The 20,868-nt window shown below is 44.5% G+C and overlaps 1 protein-coding gene and 1 pseudogene across 5 annotated transcripts in view; one reads left to right on the forward strand and one right to left on the reverse strand.

Annotated features, from left to right (window-relative positions):
- Window positions 1–20,868, reverse strand: part of RSF1 (remodeling and spacing factor 1) — a 131,545-nt gene that overhangs the window by 43,228 nt on the left and 67,449 nt on the right. For all 4 annotated transcript variants that reach the window (XM_079787597.1, XM_079787595.1, XM_079787596.1 and 1 more), the window contains exon 5: window positions 10,610–10,764. In XM_079787597.1, the coding sequence (XP_079643723.1) occupies window positions 10,610–10,764 (155 nt within the window). The remainder of the gene's footprint in view (window positions 1–10,609; window positions 10,765–20,868) is intronic.
- LOC307109074 (phosphoethanolamine/phosphocholine phosphatase-like) lies at window positions 4,622–10,603 on the forward strand (annotated as a pseudogene). Its single transcript has one exon. The product of its transcript is annotated as a phosphoethanolamine/phosphocholine phosphatase-like (transcript).

Consider the following 20,868-nt stretch of genomic DNA (forward strand, 5'->3'; position numbering starts at 1 on the left):
AGGGAAGGAGGGGGAGAGAGAGAAACATGTATGTGAGAGAGACACATCAATTGGTTGCCTCCCACACACACCCCGACCAGGGGCAGGGGAGCAAACCCACAACCCAGGTACCTCCCCTCAGCCAGCCCCGCCCCCAGTTAGCCCCCCGACCCCAATCGAGGGCAGGGCCAGCTGGCCCCGCCAATGATCAGCCCGCCCCTGATTGGCCCCCCCATTGAGGGTGGGGCCGGCTGACCTCTCATGGCCCTCCCCAGCCCCAATTGGGCCCCAATCAGGGGCAGGGTTGGTGGCCAACTTCCCATGACCCCTCCCCCCCACCGGCCAGCCCCGATTGGCCCCCACTGGGGTGGGCTGGCTGGACCCTACCCATGCACGAATTCGTGCACCAGGCCTCTAGTTTTAAAATAAAAATCTAAAGCTAAGAGTGCTTATTGCTACTGGGATGTCATTATTCTTAGATTGCTCTCATAAACAGAGGTAGAGAATATATCTATGCATATCAAGCCACACAAACAAATACAATTATATTTATTTCTATATCACCCACTACTGACATTTTGTTAGTAATTTTGGTTATCTGCAGCTCATTTACTAGAAGATAGTAAAGAAAGACTAAAGAAAGACTAATGGGAAAATAGATACTAAAACAGTTTATCTACAGTCTTTATCTGAAAGTCAACTTGGCTGGACATAAAATCCCTGTCTTATATTCCCCCCGATATACACTATGGCATTTTCTTCTGGCATAGAGCAGCCTGGTGTTCTTTCCCTTAAGTCACTTGGTCCCTTTGTCTGGATAGCTAAAGTATTTCTTTCTTCAAAAACAGTAATTTTACTAGTATATGTCTTGATATTAGTTGTTCTGGGTTCATTTTCCAAGGAATACAGTGTCTTTTCAACATGCAGACTCCCATCTTTATTTCAGGAAGTTTTGTGAAACACAGGCTAGTATTGTTGTCTGTTCCCTTCCTTTGACTTTTTGTTTGGAGACCCGTTATATTTTCTTTGCCTATATTCAAATCCTTATCTCTTTCTCTCAAATCTTTATCTCTTTCTTCAATTCTTTTTTATTAAAAAAAAATACAGCTATCATTTGCTATTTTAAACTTGGTCATTCTTTTTATTTTATTTTTCTTTATTTTTATTGATTTCAGAGAGGAAGGGAGAGAGAGGTGGAAACATCAATGATGAGAATCACTGACCGGTTGCCTCCTACACATCCCCCACTGGGGGGTTGAGCCCACAATCTGGGCATGTGCCCTTGACCGGAATCGAACCTGGGACCCTTCAGGCCAATGCTCTAAACACTGAGCCGAACCAGCAAGGGCCCATTTGCTATTTTTAAAAGACAATAATTCTTGCATATGTTTGGGCAGATGTTTCTTCTGTTTTTTTGAAATATCTTAACTCTTTCTTGAGTTCTACAACCGATGAAGTTATAGTTCTCATATGTTTTGTGAGAATGTCTTTTGGATAAGCTCATTCTCTGTAGTGGTTATTCTGCTTCTTATTCTCTTTTGTTCTTGTAATCCTATGAGATTTGACCTTGGTCCTTTTTAGTTGATTATTTTTGTCAAGTAGTTTTTCTAATTTGATAGCTCTAGAGCTCCCCATCTGTTATTTTTGTAAAATATTCAAAATTACAGTGATTTACACTATGAGATTACCTAACTATTCCTTTACCATACTTTTATTAGAACCTCCGTTTTTGCTTGTCACTGTTGCTCCCATCCTACTTAATTTAGAGTCTATTACCACAGTTTGGACAAAGGGCACTATGGAGTTTTGTCTTAGAAGAGAGCTTTGGCTGGAGAGGTTTGAGAATTCATAAGACCCAGAGCACCCCAGCTCCTCTAAGACCTTAAGTTTCAGATATTGTCTACAGTTTTAAATTTTGCCATCAGTATGTTCTTTTTATGCAGGATGCGCAGGTTCAAAAATTATGCCCAAAATCATAAATGATAGATGTTCTGATTCAAGGCACAACAAACTCAATCAGAAAAAAAAAGTTCAACAAATTCTTGAATCACAAGAGATTTCTTTTGCTTTTTTCCTTCCCTCTCCCCCTTCTTTCTTACTCTCCTCTCCCCTTATCTGCTCTCCTCCCACCCCCAATCAGCACAAATCTTTCACTTAAGTATTGTGATCTGTATCCTATTGTTCGTGACATAAAAATGCAAATTCGCCGAGCCAGTTTGGCTCAGTGGATAGAGCTTCGCCTGCAGACTGAAGGGTTCCAGGTTTTGTTCCAGTCAAGGGCACAAACCTCCGTTGCAGGTTCCTCCATGGCCCAGGCCCTGGTCGGGGCACATGCAGGAGACAACCAATATGTGTGTTTCTCTCACATCAATATTTCTCTCTGTCTTTCCTTCTCTCTAAAAAGCAATGGAAAAATATCCTCAGGTGAGGATTAAAAAACAGCAACAAGTGTTTGGCTCAGTAGTTGGAGTGTAGGCCCACAGACTAAAGGGTGGAGGGTTTCATTCCTGGTCAAAGTTTTAATACCAGCTTATCTTTCTCCATTACCCATCACAATTCTTACTATGGATTATTTAATAATACTACAAGTATGGACTAAATTATGCCCCAACCCCCAAGTTGATATGTTAAAGCCCTAATTTCCAAAGTGACTATATTTGGATATTGGGTCTTTAGAGAGATAATTATAGATAAATGAGGTCATAATGATGGAGCCTTAATCCAATAGTGCTGGCACACTTATAGGAAGAAGAAACACCAGATTACTCTCTTTCCACACACACACACATAGAAGAAGCCATCTGAGGACACAGAAAGAAGGTGGCCATCTGCAAGCCAGGAAGAAAGCCCTCACCAGAAACTGAGTCTACTGGCACCTCAACCTGGAACTTCTAGTCTCTAGAACTGTTGAAAAATAAATTTGTTCTGTAAGCTCCTAAATCAAGTACCCTATCTAATAAAGAGGTAATATGCTAACTGACCATCACTCCGTCACAAAGATGACTGCACTCACAGCTGAGGCCAGGTTCCCATAAGGAGCCTTAACGAGCAATCAGCAGGGACCTGAGGCTATGCCCTCCCCCGCCCCTGTGGGGCTTGACAGGGGACCTCAGGCTGTGCCCCCCGCCCGGCAGGGTTTGACAGAGGACCTCAAGGTGCCCTTCCCGTCCTGGTGCTGGGCTAGGGGACCTTAGGCTGCTCCCCCTGCCCCAGCGCCAGGCCAGGGGACCTCAGGCCATGCCCCCCACCAGGTGGGGCTTGACAGGGGACTTCAGGCTGCGCCAACCCCACCCAGCGGGGCTTGACGGGGGACCTGAGGCTGCGCCCCCCTCCTGGTGCTGGCCTTGACAGGGGATCTCAGGCCGTGTCCCCCACCTGGTGGAGCTTTATGGAGGACCTCAAGGCACACCCTCTGCCCCGGTCTGGGCTCGGGGATCTCAGGCCACGCCCCCCCATCCTGGCGCCAGACCAGGGGACCTGAGGCTACGCCCCCTGCCCGGCAGGGCTTGACAAGGGTGGGAATGGCCGGGTCTGGATCTAGCCCAATTGGGGGTGGGGGGACTGGCCGGGTCTGGGTCTCACGCGATTTTGAGGTGCACGTGGGTGGGCGGGGACTTGACTCTGGGTGCCGTGGTGTGCCCCAGACCCTGACAGGAAGAAGGTTTCCATATACATTTTACTAATTTTTCTTTCATCTCTGACACTTCTATTATAGAGAAAGGGCAAATAGCAATATTAAATTATTTCCTCTAGTTAATCCCCTTTTAATGTGCATGAATTTCGTGCACCGGGTCACTAGTTTTATTTTGACAGGCACAGCAGAGTAATACTACATTAAAGTACATTATTGGTGATATAAAGCTGAATTTAAGCTTTATATCAGATATGCTAATATTGGCCACAAGAGGATCATCTGTAGATTACTTTACTTATTATACTTGAAGAAATATTCTTCACTTATGCAAAAATTAGCCCCCCCTCCCAGTTTTCTTGGTCTAGTTCTATGGTGTCTGTGTGTGTGTGTGTGTGTGTGTGTGTGTGTGTGTGTGAGAGAGAGAGAGAGAGAGAGAGAGAGAGAGAGAGAGAGAGATATGTCTATTGAATGGTGACCTCCTGGTACATAGGTCAATGCTCAACCACTGAGCCACGCTGGCCGCTACTTTTGTTTTTTTAATATTTGGTAGACATGAATATAAATTTTTCCCACTTTATACTATGAAAACAACAAAATGTAAGTACTAGGTCAAGCAATTGAGGACTAAGGCCAATTTTAGGGAACACAAGAGAGGACTACAGTAAACAGGAGAGTGTGAGTCCCCCAAGGAGGGTAAACTATTATTCAGGTACAGCCCATTGTTGGCAAGTAGAAATGATGGTCCATAGTTACTAACTCTTCTAATTTTTTATTTTAAATGTTGACAGGAAATTAAAAAAATTTTTTTAAATATATTTTATTGATTTTTTACAGAGAGGAAGAGAGAGGGATAGAGAGTTAGAAACATCGATGAGAGAGAAACATTGATCAGCTGCCTCTTGCACACCCCCTACTGGGGATGTGCCCGCAACCAAGGTACATGCCTTTGACCGGAATCGAACCTGGGACCTTTCAGTCTGCAGGCCGACGCTCTATCCACTGAGCCAAACCGGTTTCGGCAGAAATTAAAATTTTAAAAATACACACGTGAAAACCTATGTTCCCACAAAACTCTGTATATGAGTGTTCACAGAGGCATTAATCCTAATAGCCAAAAAGTGAAAACAAATCAAATGTTTATCAATTCATGAATGGATTAAAAAATAATGGAATATTATTCAGCCATGAAAAGCATGGCTAAACCTTGAAAACATTATATCAAGTAAAAAGAGTCAGACACAAAAGGCCACATATTGTATAATTCGGTTTACATGAAACATTCAAAATAGGCACATTTACAAAGAAAGAAAGTAGATAAGGGGCTTCATAGGGTTAGGCATAGGGAAATATGGAAAGTGACTGCTTAATTCTTGCAGGGATTCTTTGTGGAATGATGAAGATGGTCCCAAATTGGTGGTTATGGTTGCACAATAGTGTAAATATACTAAAAACCACTGAATAAAAATGGAGAATTTTAGTTTTTGTTTTATTTTAAACAAAGCAGTACTCTACAGACCAATATAAACAAGTTTTCAGGCCAAATTAAGTTTTCAAACTGCCAGTATACAATCTCTATTCTTGACTAGAGATTCTTAAATGATATTCTTTTCTCATTCCACATATAGAAATATATATGCCTATAATAATTAACAAAAGAAAGTCTTTTTCTAATTAGCAGAAAAACACTAAATTAGAGGTTAGGATTTTCTTCAACTTTGTTTTCCCCTATAAAAGTTCTCCTTAAGTTAAAAGTCCCTTCTAAATTAAATACAGTATCTAATGTGGAGTGAAAACATCTTAAATTTCATGGTGTTCTATAAACACAGTTACTTCCATGTAGTGTACCACTTGAAATGATATGCTGGGTATTAAGACAGAAAAGAGGCTTATATGACACCTAACACTCCCTTTGAAATATACCATAGCCTGAGTATAACAATTAGACAAGTATTTGAGAGCCTCAAGCTTGGTAATATGACTGACCCTAATATAAGTGGGATAAAATAAGTCCTTAATTAAGTGCTGGTGGAGCTCAGAAAAGGGATCATGAAGGTAGGATTTCAGATGGCCCTGAAATATAACTAAAATTTCCACCGTGGAGGAACTGTACCCCAGAGGTAAAAGAGCATGATAAAAACACAGAAGGAATGTCCAAGACAAATAGAGGAAATAAAGGCATCTAGATCATCTGAAACCAGTGATCATGTAAGGAAATAGTAGAAGGTAATACTAGACAGATAGGTTGAGGCTAGTGTGTGAGATTCTGATGCCACTTTAAGAAATTCACTTTTTTAGAAGGCAATTCTAATTACCTTTAAAACAAAAAGTCAATTTAATTATTCAGCTAGTGAACTTTTTAGGCCATATGATGCCATTTTGGGAAATATTGCATTTTAAAAAATATATTCTTATTGATTTCAGAGAGGAAGAGAGAGGGATAGAGAGATAGAAATATTGATGATGAGAAATAATAATCAGCTGCCTCCTGCACGCCTCCCACTGGGGATTGAGCTTACAACCTGGGCATGTGCCCTGACCAGGAATTGAACCATGACCTCCTAGTTCACAGGTCGATGCTCAACCATTGAACCACACTTGCCGGGCAAGGGGGTCCCTTATTTATTTATTGGTTAATCCTCACACGAGGATATATATTTTTTTCCCATTGATTTTTAGAGAGAGTGGGAGGGGGAGAGACAGAGAGAAACATGATGAGAGACACATCAATTGGTTGCCTCCCATACACGCCCGCAATTGAGCTACATGCCTGCCCTTGACTGGAATTAAAACTGGGACCCTTGGACTGCGGTGACTTGGACGCGGCTCCAGCTCTGCTGCCGGGCATTTAAAGGGAACGCGTTGTGGCCCCAGCAGGGGGAATGGAGGGCAGGTGGAGGGGACAGCCCAGACACACATCATCCACGGCCCCTCCCGACCCGAGGCACTTGTGAGCCGGAGCCCAGAAATCCGAGGGTGGATAAGACACCAGACCCCTCCAATTCCGGTAAGCACCCTGGCTCCTTCCTGCACTCGAATACCTCCGCGAGCCCCTCTCTCCACTCTGCACTTGAAACTCAGCCGGGACAGACTTCTGCCGCCACCGCTCCGCACCCTGCTGGGGAAGCTGAGCTCCTGTGCCCCTTTTATTTGAGGAGCTCTTTTGGATGACATAAAATGATCAGATCATTCAGGACAAAACTGCTCTAGAGGCTGGCAGGATGGTAGCGGAGGGCGCCCAGCGCTTCCTCCTGACCTTCGATTTTAACGAGACTTAATCATGGATGAAAACTGACTCAATAGTGGCCACCGCGCCGGGCCAGCGGCAGCCAAAGAGCCTGCGCGCCACCTACAGCGAGGGCTTCTACAATGAGTACTAACATGCAGCGGGTCAAGTAGCGGGGCGAGCAGGGCATGCGGCCGCGACTTGCGTGCCGTCTATGAGGCCGAGGCCATCCCCCTGTCCCCGGGCATGGGCGACCTGCTGCAGTTTGTGGCCAAGCAGCATCTCGGATGCCAACACCTTCAGCATGGAGAGCACTCTGCCCGCTGCTGGACCACCTGGGCCTGTTCCGCAGCATACTCGGCAACCTCTCGGGCCAGACGCACAGGAGCTGCTGGCGCTGTGGCCCTTTCACACACAGCTACACGGCGGTGCCCATCAACATGTGCAAGCACAAGGTGCTCAGTGACTACCTGCGCGAGCGGTCCCAAAACGGCCTGCATTTCGATCACCTTTTGTATGTGGGCCACGGCGCCAACGACTTCTGCCCCATGGGATGACTGGCCAGCGGCAACGTGGCCTTCCCACACTGTGGCGATCCCATGCACCGCCTTATTCAGGAGGCACAGAAGGCCGAGCCCAGCTTGTTCCCGCCCCTTGGTGTCCTGGGTGACCGCCCACATGCGCTTCCAGAAGGCTGCATGCAGGAGGCTCCCAGACGAGGAGTGAGGAAGGTAGATTGGGAAAGGCAATTTAGTTTTGTAAGTTCCTTTCCCTTTCGCTTTGGTATGTCCCTCCGGGAATTTGTAGAATTCCAGGCCCATCCATTCGGAGGCGAAAGGAAGGAGTCCAGAGCCATCTGAACTATCTATGCAGTTAAACCAGCCTGGCTGCCTCCCTCAGATCCACAGCAAACAGTTAAAAATTCTGGAGTCTGGTCCAACCCGGGTGATGCACATACCCGAGAAGGCAGCAGCGTTTCCTAAAAGCTCATCCTCTGAACTGGGAGGAAGAGATTTCCTTGCAGGAGAGAGAACTTTAACTGCTGCCTGGGTGTAACTTCCCCTCTCCCAGGCTTAGATCAAGGAGAAATCCTCCCTCATCGGACTCCCCGCAGAAAAAGAGGAAGCTTTCCACCGACCGCCCCAGGCCTAGATCTCGCTTCACCTACCATGATCCCACACTACATCCCTTTTCTTGCCTCCCTTCCCTTGCCCACCTGGCCAGCAACCCCAAAGGAAGAAAAGCCAAATGGAACAGTCGCCTCCTGGTGGTGGAGCGAGGTAGCACACTGTCCAGCTTGGGTCGGACCAGCCAGGAACCTCACAGAGGTGCCTCGGTGTCTTCTATGCAGCAAAACCAGGAACTTAACCAAAGTCACCCCCGTTGGCTGGGCCCTCTGCAGCTCCCTCCTCTCATATGGAACAGAAAGTCATGATGTTTTAAAGCAGAGGGAGCAAAACCTAAGCCCCTCCTCTTTGGTGTTTTAGAGCTATTAAAGCAGGTGAAGGGGGAAAAAACCCACAAAACTGGGACCCTTGGGCTGACGCTCTAACCACTGAACCAAACCGTCCAGGGCAAGGTCCCACTTTTATAGATAATGTATTTCTTCTTGGCACCTATACAGAATATAATCTTTTTGTATTATTGGCTGAGCCACCCCTTTACATCTCCCATGGTTAGATATAAAACATGGCCATTTAACTAATTTATCTAATCTAATAATAGACAAATATGCAAATTGACCGCACCTTCGCCACGCACAAGCCACGCCCACCAGCCAAGCCACGCCCACCAGCCAATCAGGACGAATATGCAAATTATCCCAACAAAGATGACGGCTAATTTGCATATCGCGACAGCGTAGAAAGAAGCCAAGAGCTGCAGAAGGGAGCAAAGCTGCAGAGAAGCAAGCAAGCCGGGGGGAGGAGAATGGAGGAGCGGAGGCGGGGCCGGGGGAGAAGGAAGTTGAGCAGGCGGGGCTGGGGGAGAAGGAAGTTGAGCAGGTGGGGCCGGGGGAGACGGGGCGGGGCTGGGGGAGAAGGGAGGAGCGGAGGCGGGGCCAGGGGAGAAGGGAGGAGTGGAGGCGGGGCCAGGGGAGAAGGAAGGAGAGCGGGCTGGCGGAGAAGTTAGAAAAGCAGAGGGGCTGGCGGAGATCGCGGGGCGGGGGACAAGGGAGGAGAGCAGGCAGGGTGGGGTAGAGTGCAGCAGGAAACCCTATTGCAGGATTTTTCCTGCAACAGGAACGCTAGTATATATATAAAAGCCAAGCACCTGGAATGACCGGTGGCTATGACGCACACTGTGGTGGCCAACCAGCCCGATTGGGGACCCGATTGGTCCCCCACAAATTCCTGTGGCCCCTCCCCCACACCGGCCCACCCAATCTGCCCCCCACCCCGATTGGGGGCTGGGCCGGCTGGCCAACTGTCTGCGGCCCCTACCCCCCACCAGCCCAGCCCTGATCAGCCCCCATCGGGGCAGGCCAGCCAGACCCCACCTGAGCACGAATTCGTGCACCGGGCCTCTAGTCATTAAAGAAAAATCTATTTTAGCTGTAAGAATAAGAGTGGCTATTTTATTCTTTCTCTAGTTCCTATTTCTTTTCCCTCCTTGTCTGATTTCCAAATATCCAACCATAATTTTGTCACATTTTGCTTTATTATTCTAACAACATTAGATATTCTCTAGACTGCAGCTTTAAAGTTCCCCACAGAAGGGCAATGTTTGTTTATATCCGAGAGTAATAAAAATGACAAACCAGAATCACATTTATTTGGTCTTGCTATGGAACAGAACATAGTAACTACACCTAAGAGGATGGACTAAGGGATTGGGCTTTGGGGGCTGAATAAAAAGGATTACTCTGCCTATCCAGTATAGCTCAGTGGTTGAGTATCAACCCATGAACCAGGAGGTCACCAGCTTGATTCACTATCAGGGTATATACCCAGGTTGAGGGCTCGATCCCCAGTAGAGGTGTGAAGGAGGCAGCCAATGTATGTTTCTCTCTCATCAATGTTTCTATCTCTCTATCTCTCTCCCTCCCTCCCTCTCTCTCTCTAAAATCAATAAAAACAGTTTTCTTAAAAAAGATTGGGGGGTGGAGGAAGGTCTATTCCTCCAAGTAATGTGTAAGTACAGCATCAAAAGTGCACGGAACCCTGGCACAGTTGGTTGAGCATCATCCCAATGCACCAAGGTTCCAATGTAGATCCCTGGTCAGGGAGCTTACAGGAGGCATCCAATCGATGTTTCTCCCTCACATCCATGTTTCTCTCTCTCTACCTCTCTCTAAATTAATAAAAAACATATCCTTGGGTGAGCATTAAATAAATAAAAATGTACACAGAGCCCTGGCCAGGTAGCTCAGTTGGTTACAGTGTCATCCCAATATGCCAAAGTTGCCAGTTTGATGCCTGGTCAGGGCACATAGAAGCAGCAACCAATGAGTGCCTTTAAACAAAAATGTTTAAAATGACAAATTATAAACTATGTATATTTTACCACAATAAGTTCGCTAAGTATCTTCACATTCTTAAACCAGTAAAAGATTATGTTTTGATGGTCTGAACATTTTCATTTAAAATTTTTAAATGTCCAATATAAAAGAGCAAAATACTCAATTTTCAATTTGCTTTTAACTTGAAAGATCAACCTCCTTCTACAGGAAGCCTAACAATGTTTCAAATTGAGAGAATTCCAATTTAAATAGTTAGGAAGTGGAGTGTAAAGAAGACAGAAGAAATTACAAAACAAAACACACAAAAAAAAACCTTGTTTAGGTGTTTCTTCCTCCTTTTTAGTCTCCTCATCATCTAAGCTGGGACTGTCCCGGGAAGAGTTGTCCTGTTGGCTGGAGTTTTTCAATAGTACAGGATCAATTTGTGCTTTCAGGAGTGCAAGAGTCTCAGCCAACTCGTTTCGATTTCTGAACAGGGGGAAAAATAAGACAACATAAAAATCTTTCTTATATTTTAAAGAGTTTTCAGAATAATACGTATTAGAAATTAAAATTTAAAAGCAAACAAAAAAACACTAAAAAAAACCAAATCACTAGTACAAACTAAACCGAATTAACTTTGAATTTTAAAATTAAGTATTAGAAATGAAAACATATTAAAATACACTAGTTTCCAAAGAGGAATCTTAAGACTATTCTCTGAATGGCAATGCAAATCTCTCGCTGAAAAGAACAGCTAGGAACAAATTAGGTAAAAATCAAAGATTGATAATTTTTAAAGTACTATGCAATACAAAAATCAATGTAAAACTTGCTTGAAGAAGCCTTTTTTAAAATAGAATAATTCAAGTTCTTGATTCATTTGAAAAAAGACCTATTTTCCACCTAGAGAGAACAATATTTGATATTGTTACAAAATTATAATCCAAGACATTCTGAGTAATTATGGCAAAAAGTCAGCTGTAATAACACAATTCAAAAACCAAAGAATTTGGGTTACTGGTGTTGTTTTGTCAATTACAGTTTTCAACTACAGAAAGGGAATTCATTTTGAATCAAAGATACAGGAAAATCTCAAATAAATAAGATTTTAACCTATATATTTTCTACTTTTACTATCAAAACCAGAGGTATGATATGCTCAATTTAAACGCTAGGTTCAAACAAGAAACTTCAGTTGGATATTTTTCCTGCTCAGAAAAACACTATGTAACAGTGAAGATAAAAAGGAAACCCTGGAGTAAGAGTTGGGACATTTAGTTCTATTTCTGCCACTAAGTTAACTAATCAGCTTAACAAGAGCTTCATATCTGTGTTCTCAAAGGACTCTGTATGCAAATCTAAATCTAAGTAATTAGTATTAAGATGAAATTAGTTATTTTCTTATCTGTCATGACACATATGCCCCCTTTATCTTCCTATCCCTTCAATCTCCATTCCAGCTAAACTCTACTGCTTGAGAGCAGTAACACTGCCTCATGAAGCAGGCGCTAAAAAATGTCTAATCCTATGTAATAAGAGCCTAATATGCTAAGTGTCCGTTTGTCCGTTCAACCAAAGCGTAATATGCTAATGATATGCTAAGGCCGCTCAACTGCTCGCTATGAGGTGCACTCACCAGCAGGGGGCAGACAGTTGACCAGTTGCCATAACATGTACTGACCACCAGGGGGAAGACTCTCCAATCAGTAGGTTAGCTTGCTGCTGGGGTCTGGCCGATCAGGACTGAGTGAGATGGGCTGGACATGTCCCGGAGCCTTCCTGTGGTGCCTCTCCAGCTGGCCAACCTCCCGCATCCCTCCCTGGCCCCAATCATGCACTGGTGGGGTCCTTCGGCCTGGCCTGTGCCCTCTTGCAATCTGGGACCCCTTGGGGGATGTCAAGAGAGCCAGTTTCGGCCCGATCCTGCAGGCCAGGCCGAGGGACCCCACTGATGAACAAATTCTTGCACCAGGCCTCTAGTAACTGAATAAAATCCCTGTTCCTAAACTATATGACTACTAGAGGCCCAGTGCATGATTGGGCCCTACACGCTTTCGCTTTCGATCTCAGTGGAGCTGGGTGCCTGTCCACTGGTGCACCAGGCCTTTCAGAAGCCTCCGGCGCAGCGGAGGCTTCCGAAAGGCCTGGTGCCGGAGCAGACAGGCACCCAGCTCCCCCGCTTTTGATGGTCCGCGGCGGGACATGAGCTCGCTGCCCCAGACGCCCCTTCTGTTCCGCAGCACAGCCATGGCGCAGATGCTGAGTTCGCGCCGCCGCTGGCGACGTGAGCTCAGCGTCCTGCCGGCCCAATCGGCTACCCGGGCCACCCCGAGTCCCGCCCCCTGCGCCTCCCTCTGGCCCAATCCTGGGCATAGCGGAGTGATGGTAATTTACATATTACCATTTTATTAGGTAGGATAGAGGCCTGGTACAGGGGTGGGGGCCAGCTGGTTTGCCCTGAAGGGTGTCCCGGATCAGGGTGGGGTTCCCTTGGGGCGTGGGGCGGCCTGAGCGAGAGGCCTGTGGTGGTTTGCAGGCTGGCCATACCCCCTGGCAACCCAAGCGGAGGCCCTGGTATCTGGAATTTATTTTCCTTCTACAATTGAAACTTTGTAGCCTGGAGCGGAGCCAAGCCTGGGGATCCCTCCGTGGCGGCAGCCATTTCTGTTGGGGTTATAATTGAAACTTTGTAGCCTTAAGCGGGTGGGCCCGGCCAGGGTGTGCGGAAAGCTTTGCTTCCTCTGTTGCCGGTGGCAACCCTGGCCTGCTCTCTCAAGCTCCATTCGGATGCCATTTCTGTTTGAATTATTTACCTTCTATAATTGAAACTTTGTAGCTTGAGTGGAGGCTTAGGCCTGCAATGGCTGGCGGAAAGCTTATTTCCCTCTGTTGCCTGGGAAACCTTGCTCTCTGTGGCTGTAGCCATCTTAGATGGGTTAATTTGCATACTCACTCTAATGGGATGGTGGGTGTGGCTTGTGGGTGTGTCGGAGGTATGGTCAATTTGCATATTTGTCTATTATTAGGTAGGATGTGCCCCTAGACAGTTCATCTATCTTCCACTAGGCCTCAGCTTCCTTACCAATAGAAGACTGTATTCTCTCGAGTATTATTAAGTTGGCCTCCTAAAAAAAGTAATAAAATTGAACTGATGAATATATTTCAGAAATTAAAATGCCAACCATTCTGTCATCGTGCAGGTATTATAGATATCATATGAGCATATCCAATTAAATCAGTGGTTCTCAATCTTTCTAATGCCACGACCCTTTAATACAGTTCCTCATGTTGTGACCCCCAACCATAAAATTATTTTCGTTGCTACTTCATAATTGTAATTTTGCTACTGTTAATGAATCGTAATGTAAATATCTGTGTTTTCCGATGGTCTTAGGCGACCCTGATAGCGGTTCTCAACCTATGGGTCCGCTATCAGGGTCGCCTAAGACCATCGGAAAACACAGATATTTACATTACGATTCATTAACAGTAGCAAAATTACAGTTATGAAGTAGCAACGAAAATAATTTTATGGTTGGGGGTCACCACAACATGAGGAACTGTATTAAAGGGTTGCGGCATTAGAAAGGTTGAGAACCACTGGTGTAGAATTTTAATTCTCTAATAGTAGAAGGTCAGATTAGATGCTCTTTAAAGATCTTGTCTGGTACTGCCTCCACTTTACAAAAAGGAAAATTAAAAAAGTAATAAAATTGAACTGATGAATATATTTCAGAAATTAAAATGCCAACCATTCTGTCATCGTGCAGGTATTATAGATATCATATGAGCATATCCAATTAAATCAGTGGTTCTTAAGTTTAAATTTTGTTTAAACTTAAAATATAGTTGTTTATCAGTTAATACTTCCTACCTATCTACCTCATAGATACTAATGTTATAAATAGTACAACAGACAAATGAAAATTGCTATTTAATAAAAGTTTTAAAACTGTGGTAATGCTATGGTATTACAATTTTTAAAAAAGACTATTTTTAAAGTAGTTTTATGTTCATAGCAAAATTGAGAAGGTTCAGAGATTTCCCACATACTCCCTATTATACAAGTAGAAACACAATATAAGTTTATTAATTTAATAAAATAAGGAAACAACAATGTGTTGATCAGGTGTTTAGAATTTGGTTTTAAATATATCTTATTGATTTCAAAGAGGAAGAGAGAGGGAGGGAGAGATAGAAACACAATAATGAGAGAGAATCATTGATTGGTTGCCTCCTACATGCCCCCCCACTGGGGATCGAGCCCGCAACCCAGGCATGTGCCCTGACCAGGAATCGAACCTAGCCTCCTGATTCATAGGTTGACCCTCAACCACTGTGCCACACATGCCAGGCTAGAATTTGGCTTTAAATAATACTACATAGCTCGGAAAAGTTGTCTGGCACATTGCAGATAGAAATTCACGTTCATAGGAGTTCTTCAAAATGGTTTACAAAGATCCAAGATGGTGGCCAACAGGACAGCAGTGAGTGTGAGAGAGAAAAAGGGGAGTGTGTGGACATGTGGGGAGTGTGTGTATGTGTGAGTGAGGGACAGTTATATTCCACAGGACTTTTGGGGACTGGTGGACCAGGCTCCCATAGCCGGGCAGCCACTACTACCGCTGAAATCTCTCCCAGGGAGGCCAGCTCTGCCGCAGAGACCGTGCCATCTTGAAGTGGAGAGCAGCTGTGATTGGAAGCCCAGCCTCACCTCCACAAGGGGGGGCCTCAGACTCGACCTGGGACCGACAGCCATACCAGCCAGGGACCAGATGCCTCTGCTGGGAACCCACAAACACAGAGACTCCAGCATCCCCAGCCACGGGTGCCTAAAAAGTTTGTCCAGGGTCAGACAAAATGGCGGCCGAACAGGCTGACAGGTCCGGTGCCTTTTCACTGAACAGATAGAAGAAACAGCTGCATCAAATAACATCCACCAGGAATTGGCAAATTAAATAGCTGAGGAGACAATCCGTGGACGGAAAGGTCAGAGGTCACATGGAGAGAGGTGGGATTGGGGATCTGGGCTGGAAGGAGAAATCGGCACAGCCGGGAAGAGAGTGTCAGAGGGAGACTGCGCTGCACCAAGTCCGCATACATTGGGGACAGGTGTAGCACTCGACTATGGAAGGGGGTCCACAGGGCTGCTGGCAGTGGGGGACTCTAAATCTAAGCCCACAGCCGTGAGAGGCTGCGCCCAGAAAGGCAGCCTAAAGTTCTACACTGGCCGCAAAGTGCCAGGGGGAGAAACAAAGCAGAGGTGACTATGCGGTTAAAAGGGTGTTGGTCATCAAGCTATATTACAAAGCCACTGTTCTCAAAACTGCCTGGTACTGGCACAAGAACAGACATATAGACCAATGGAACAAAACAGAGAACCCAGAAATAGACCCAAGCCATTATGCTCAATTAATATTGGACAAAGTATGCAAGAGCATACAATGGAGTCACAATAGTCTCTTCAATAAATGGTGCTGGGAAATTTGGTCAGATATATGCAAAAAAATGAAACTAGATCACCCACTTACACCATATACAAAAAACAAAACCAAAATGGTTAAAGAACTTAAATGTAAGATGGGAAACCATAAAAATCTTAGAAGAAGCCATAAGCAGGAAAATATCAGACATATGTCATAGCAATATCTTTACTGATATAGCTCCGAGGGCAGTGGAAACTAAGGAGAAAATAAACAAATGGAACTACATCAAAATAAAAAGCTTCTGCACAGCAAAAGAAACCATCAAGAAAACAACAAGAAAGCCCACTGCATGGGAGAACATATTTGCCAATGCTATTTCAGATAAGGGTTTAATCTCCAAAATTTACAGGGAACTGATACAACTTAACAAAAGGAAGATAAACAATCCAATAAAAAAAATGGGCAAAGGACCCAAATAGATACTTTTCGAAAGAGGACATACAGAGGCCAAGGGATATTTGAAAATATGCTCAAATTCACTAATCATCCCAGAGATGCAAATCAAAATGACAATGAGATACCATCTCACACCTGTCAGAATGGCTATCATCAACAAATGACAAGTGCTGGTGAAGATGTGGAGAAAAAGGAACCCTGTGCACTACTGTGGAATGCAGACTGGTGCAGCCACTGTGGAAAACCAGTATAGAGTTTCCTCACAAAGTTAAAAATGGAACTCCCATTTGACCCAGTAATCCCACTTCTAGGAATATATCCCAAGAAAGCAGAAACACCAATCAGAAAGGATATATGCACCCCTATGTTTATAGCAGCACAATTTACAATAGCTAAGATTTGGAAACAGCCTAAGTGGCCGGGGGTAGGGGATCAATCAGGGAAAAAGACATATGCAATACATATGCAACAATAATTTTAAAAAAGGTTAACAGTAACCCAGCACCAGTTCTCTCAAGAAATCTGTGGTTGTTACCAAAGAAAAGTGTGTTCACACATTCTATACACACATTTGCTTCTGAACAAATGCCATATGTACCACTTTATGTTTATCATAAATAAATGTTTGTACATGGTAAGAAGATTTTTTCAAAGGAGTAGTAGAGTACAGGGAATAAAACCTGGAATAATGATCATGGATGAGAAGATGTAAAAGATAACACCAATTGAATTATGCCTTTCTTCTTTCTGCTGACAAATATTTCTTTATAAAAAAAGTGTTTCAAACTTTGGGGTTAGAAATGTTGTAAGAAAAGCCAATAGTTAAAAGGTTGGGAGAAAAAACAAAAACAAATCTTTATCGAACATTAGTTAGGATTCTAGTATGATTTCTCATGTATTCCTCACAACAACTGTAGTATTGAGGAAGTGTTATCTATCACCCTTAAAGTGCAGGAATGAGAGTATAGAGAAATTAAGTAATCTGCCTACAGAAGGTAAATAGAGAAACACAAGTTCAAACACACTTGATAACTCTAACATCTATGCTCTTTCTCTCACATCATGCATATAACATACACTTAAAACAGTGTACAAGAGAAGTTATTTTAAGCATGTATGAATAATCGTAATTACTTTTCTCTGTCATATTTTCCTCATCTACAAATTAGGAGAGAATATTTCTTACATAAATATGCAAGGTTGGCCCTGACCAGTTTGGCTCAGTGGATAGAGCGTCAGCCTGCCGACTCAAGGGTCCCAGGTTCGATTCCAATCAAGGGCATGTACCTTGGTTGCGGGCACATCCCCAGAAGGAGGTGTATAGGAGGCAGCTGATCGATGTCTCTCTCCCATCGATGTTTCTAACTCTCTATCCCTCTCCCTTCCTCTCTGTAAAAAAATCAATAAAATATATTTTAAAAAAATATGCAAGGTTGATATAGGAAATAACCAAAGTGGTGGTAAAACATGAAGAGAACTTCACTCAATGTATGTATTCACAGAGAGAGATGGTGATTAAATTTTATTTCAGGACTACTTTGTTTATCTCCGTTTAGTAACTTAACTATATGGAGGACCCATATTACAATATGAAAAAAGGGTGCTGATAAAACAATCACTCACAAGCTCATTCAGTTCACGTTTATTTTTAGGGAATGAAAGTTGAGCTTCCCTGACTCAAACAAATATTCGAAATTTCTATGGATTATTTCTTCAAATAATTAATGTTTAACATTAATATTCATAAGCCAGTGGTTATAGAGCTACTAATTCTCCCTACTTTAGTGATAGAGCCTCTGATATTTTCCAAATTAATAAAAACTATCAATATTAATGGAAAAAATTGTAATTAAGTTGCAAAAACAGAATATTAGAGACACAGAGATTCTGAAAGGCCCCAGTGTCGTTTATTGATTTTTTAAAAAGTTCTATTTCAAGGTTTTACATTAAATGTTTCTATTCAAATATATCGGTCAATACAAATAAGAAATCAAGATTTTAAAAAACAATTATGGTAAGAAAGCACAATCTTCCTCAGATTTCTTCAGAACCCCAGTAAAGAAATGTACTAGTATACACGGTAAAAATCAAAAGTATACTAAAATATCAAGATGAAATGGGCAAATTAAAATAATTGGGAATAATTAGATAAATAATAAAAAAGATAGTTCTAATAAAAAACTATCCTCTCTAATAAAATGGTAATATGCAAATTAACCATCACTCCGCTACATAAGCCACGCCCACCAGCCAATCAGGGCGAGTATGCAAATTAACCCCCATCCAAGATGGCTACAGCCACAGAGAGCAAGGTTTCCCAGGTAACAGAGCAAGCCAAGCTTTCCCATAGCCGTTGCAGGCCTAAGCCTCCACTCAAGCTACAAAGTTTCAATTATAGAAGGTAAACAAATTTAAACAAATGGCGGCAGAATGGAGCTTGAGAGAGCAGGCCAGGGTTGCCAGCGGCAACAGGGGAAGCAAAGCTTTCCACACACCCTGGCCGGGCTCACCCGCTTAAGGCTACAAAGTTTCAATTGTAGAAGGTGAATTAACTGCCACAAAAATGGCTGTATCCACGGAGGGAGCCCCAGGCTTGGCTCTGCTCCAGGCTACAAAGTTTCAATTGTAGAAGGAAAATAAATTCCAGATACCAGGCTTCCGCTTGGGTAACCGGGGGGCATGGCCGGCCTGCAAACCACCACAGACCCCTCGCTCAGGCCGCCCCACGCCCCAAGGGAACCCCACCCTGATCCGGGACACCCTTCAGGGCAAACCAGCTGGCCCCCACCCGTGCACCAGGCCTCTATCCTATCTAATAAAAGAGTAATATACAGATTGATTATCACTGTAACACACAATATAGCTGCCCCCATGTGGTCAAAGATCCTGCCCCCATGTGGACACAAGATGGCCACTACAAGATGGCCAGCAGGGGAGGGCAGTTGGGAGGGACCCGGCCTGCAAGGGAGGGCAGTTGAGAGGGACCAGGCTTGCAAGGGAGGGCAGTTGGAGGTGATCAGCCCTGCAGGAGAGGGCAGTTAGGGGTGACCAGGCTGGCAGAGGAGGGAAGTTGGGGGCAAACAGGCTGGCAGGGGAGCAGTTAAGCATCAACCAGGCTGGCAGCGGAGTGGTTAGGGGGTGATCAGGCTGGCAGGCAGAAGCGGTTAGGGGCAATCAGGAAGGCAGGCAGGCAAGCAGTTGGGAGCCAGCAGTCCTGGATTGTGAGAGGGATGTCCGACTGCCCGTTTAGGCCCGATCCCTGGGATCGGGCCTAAACGGGCAGTCGGACATCCCCTGAGGGGTCCCAGATTGGAGAGGGTACAGGCTGGGCTGAGGGACAACCCCCCACCGTGCACGAATTTCGTGCACCGGGCTTCTAGTATATATATAAAAGTCTAAGCAGCAGGAACATCCGAATGACCAGAACAACCGGTCACTATGACGTGCACTGACCACCAGGGGGCAGATGCTCAATGCAGGAGCTGTCCCCTGATGGTCAGTGCGCTCCCACAGCCAACCTCCCACGGCCAGCCAACCTCCCCTGGTCCTTCCCCCTGTCTGGCAGGCCCCGGATGGCAGCTGGAAGGACCCAATCAGCCCTGATCGCCGGCCAGGTTAAGGACCCCACCCATGCACGAATTTCGTGCACCAGGCCTCTAGTCTATATATATATATATAAAGCTAATATGCTAAGTGCCCAACTGTCCTAATGGTCGCTATGTTGCGCACTGACCACCAGGGGGCAGACACTCAATGCAAGAGCTGCCGTGACGTGCACTGGCCATTTACAGAGAAACAGCACCAGGAACCTAGTGCCCACAAAGCAACACTTGGCTTCCCCCAAGTGGGACACAGGCCCTGCCACCACCCCAGAGCAACAGCCCACCAAATCGCAGCCGACACTTCCAAGAACCCATGGCGCAAAATGTGGCCCACAGCCCAGCCCAGCCCAGCCCGGAAATGTTGGCTATGGGCGCTGGGTAATGACATCATGTAGCAACGTCCGGTTTCCTCTCCCTAGCAACTAGTCTCCTTGCAGTTTCTTTAGCTCAGGGACAAGACTTGCTTTATAGCAAGGTGAAAACATTTTACACTTTAACCAAATGTCTGTGAAGCGTTTTCCAGTGCCTCATCTCATTTGATCCTCACAGAAATCCTAGAGTAGGTACATAGACTTGGTGGAATCCTATTTTCTTTTCATTAGCCGAAAAATGGAGATTTAGAAAGCTTGGAAACTTGACCCGACGGAAAAGAAGAAAGAAATGGTGGACCTTGAAAATGACTTAAGGTTTTCTCATTGCACAGAATATAGTCAAACACTGCTGCAGTTAAATATTTTACCCTTTGTTCTCCCTGCGTGATCTACAATAATAATCTGCTTCATGTTGATATTTACTGCTGTGTTGCTGACAATTACCTGAAAAATAAGTTGGGGTGCTTCACTGGGCTGGAAAAAGTTTAGCTACATCACAAAGCTGGTCTAATTAAGCAAGTTTATCTATCTATCTATCTATCTATCTATCTATCTATCTATCTATCTATAAAGCTCTCGCTGGCACCAATTGTATGTGTGTGTTTCGATCTGTCATTGTCACTCGTGAATTTGGTTGACACTTCTATTATAGAGAAAGGGCGAATAGCGATATTAAAATATTTCTTCTAATTAATTTCCTTTCAATGTGCATGAATTCGTGCACCGGGCCACTGG

Source organism: Cnephaeus nilssonii, assembly GCF_951640355.1.
Source record: "Cnephaeus nilssonii genome assembly, chromosome: 13".
Classification (NCBI taxonomy): Eukaryota; Metazoa; Chordata; class Mammalia; order Chiroptera; family Vespertilionidae; genus Cnephaeus; species Cnephaeus nilssonii.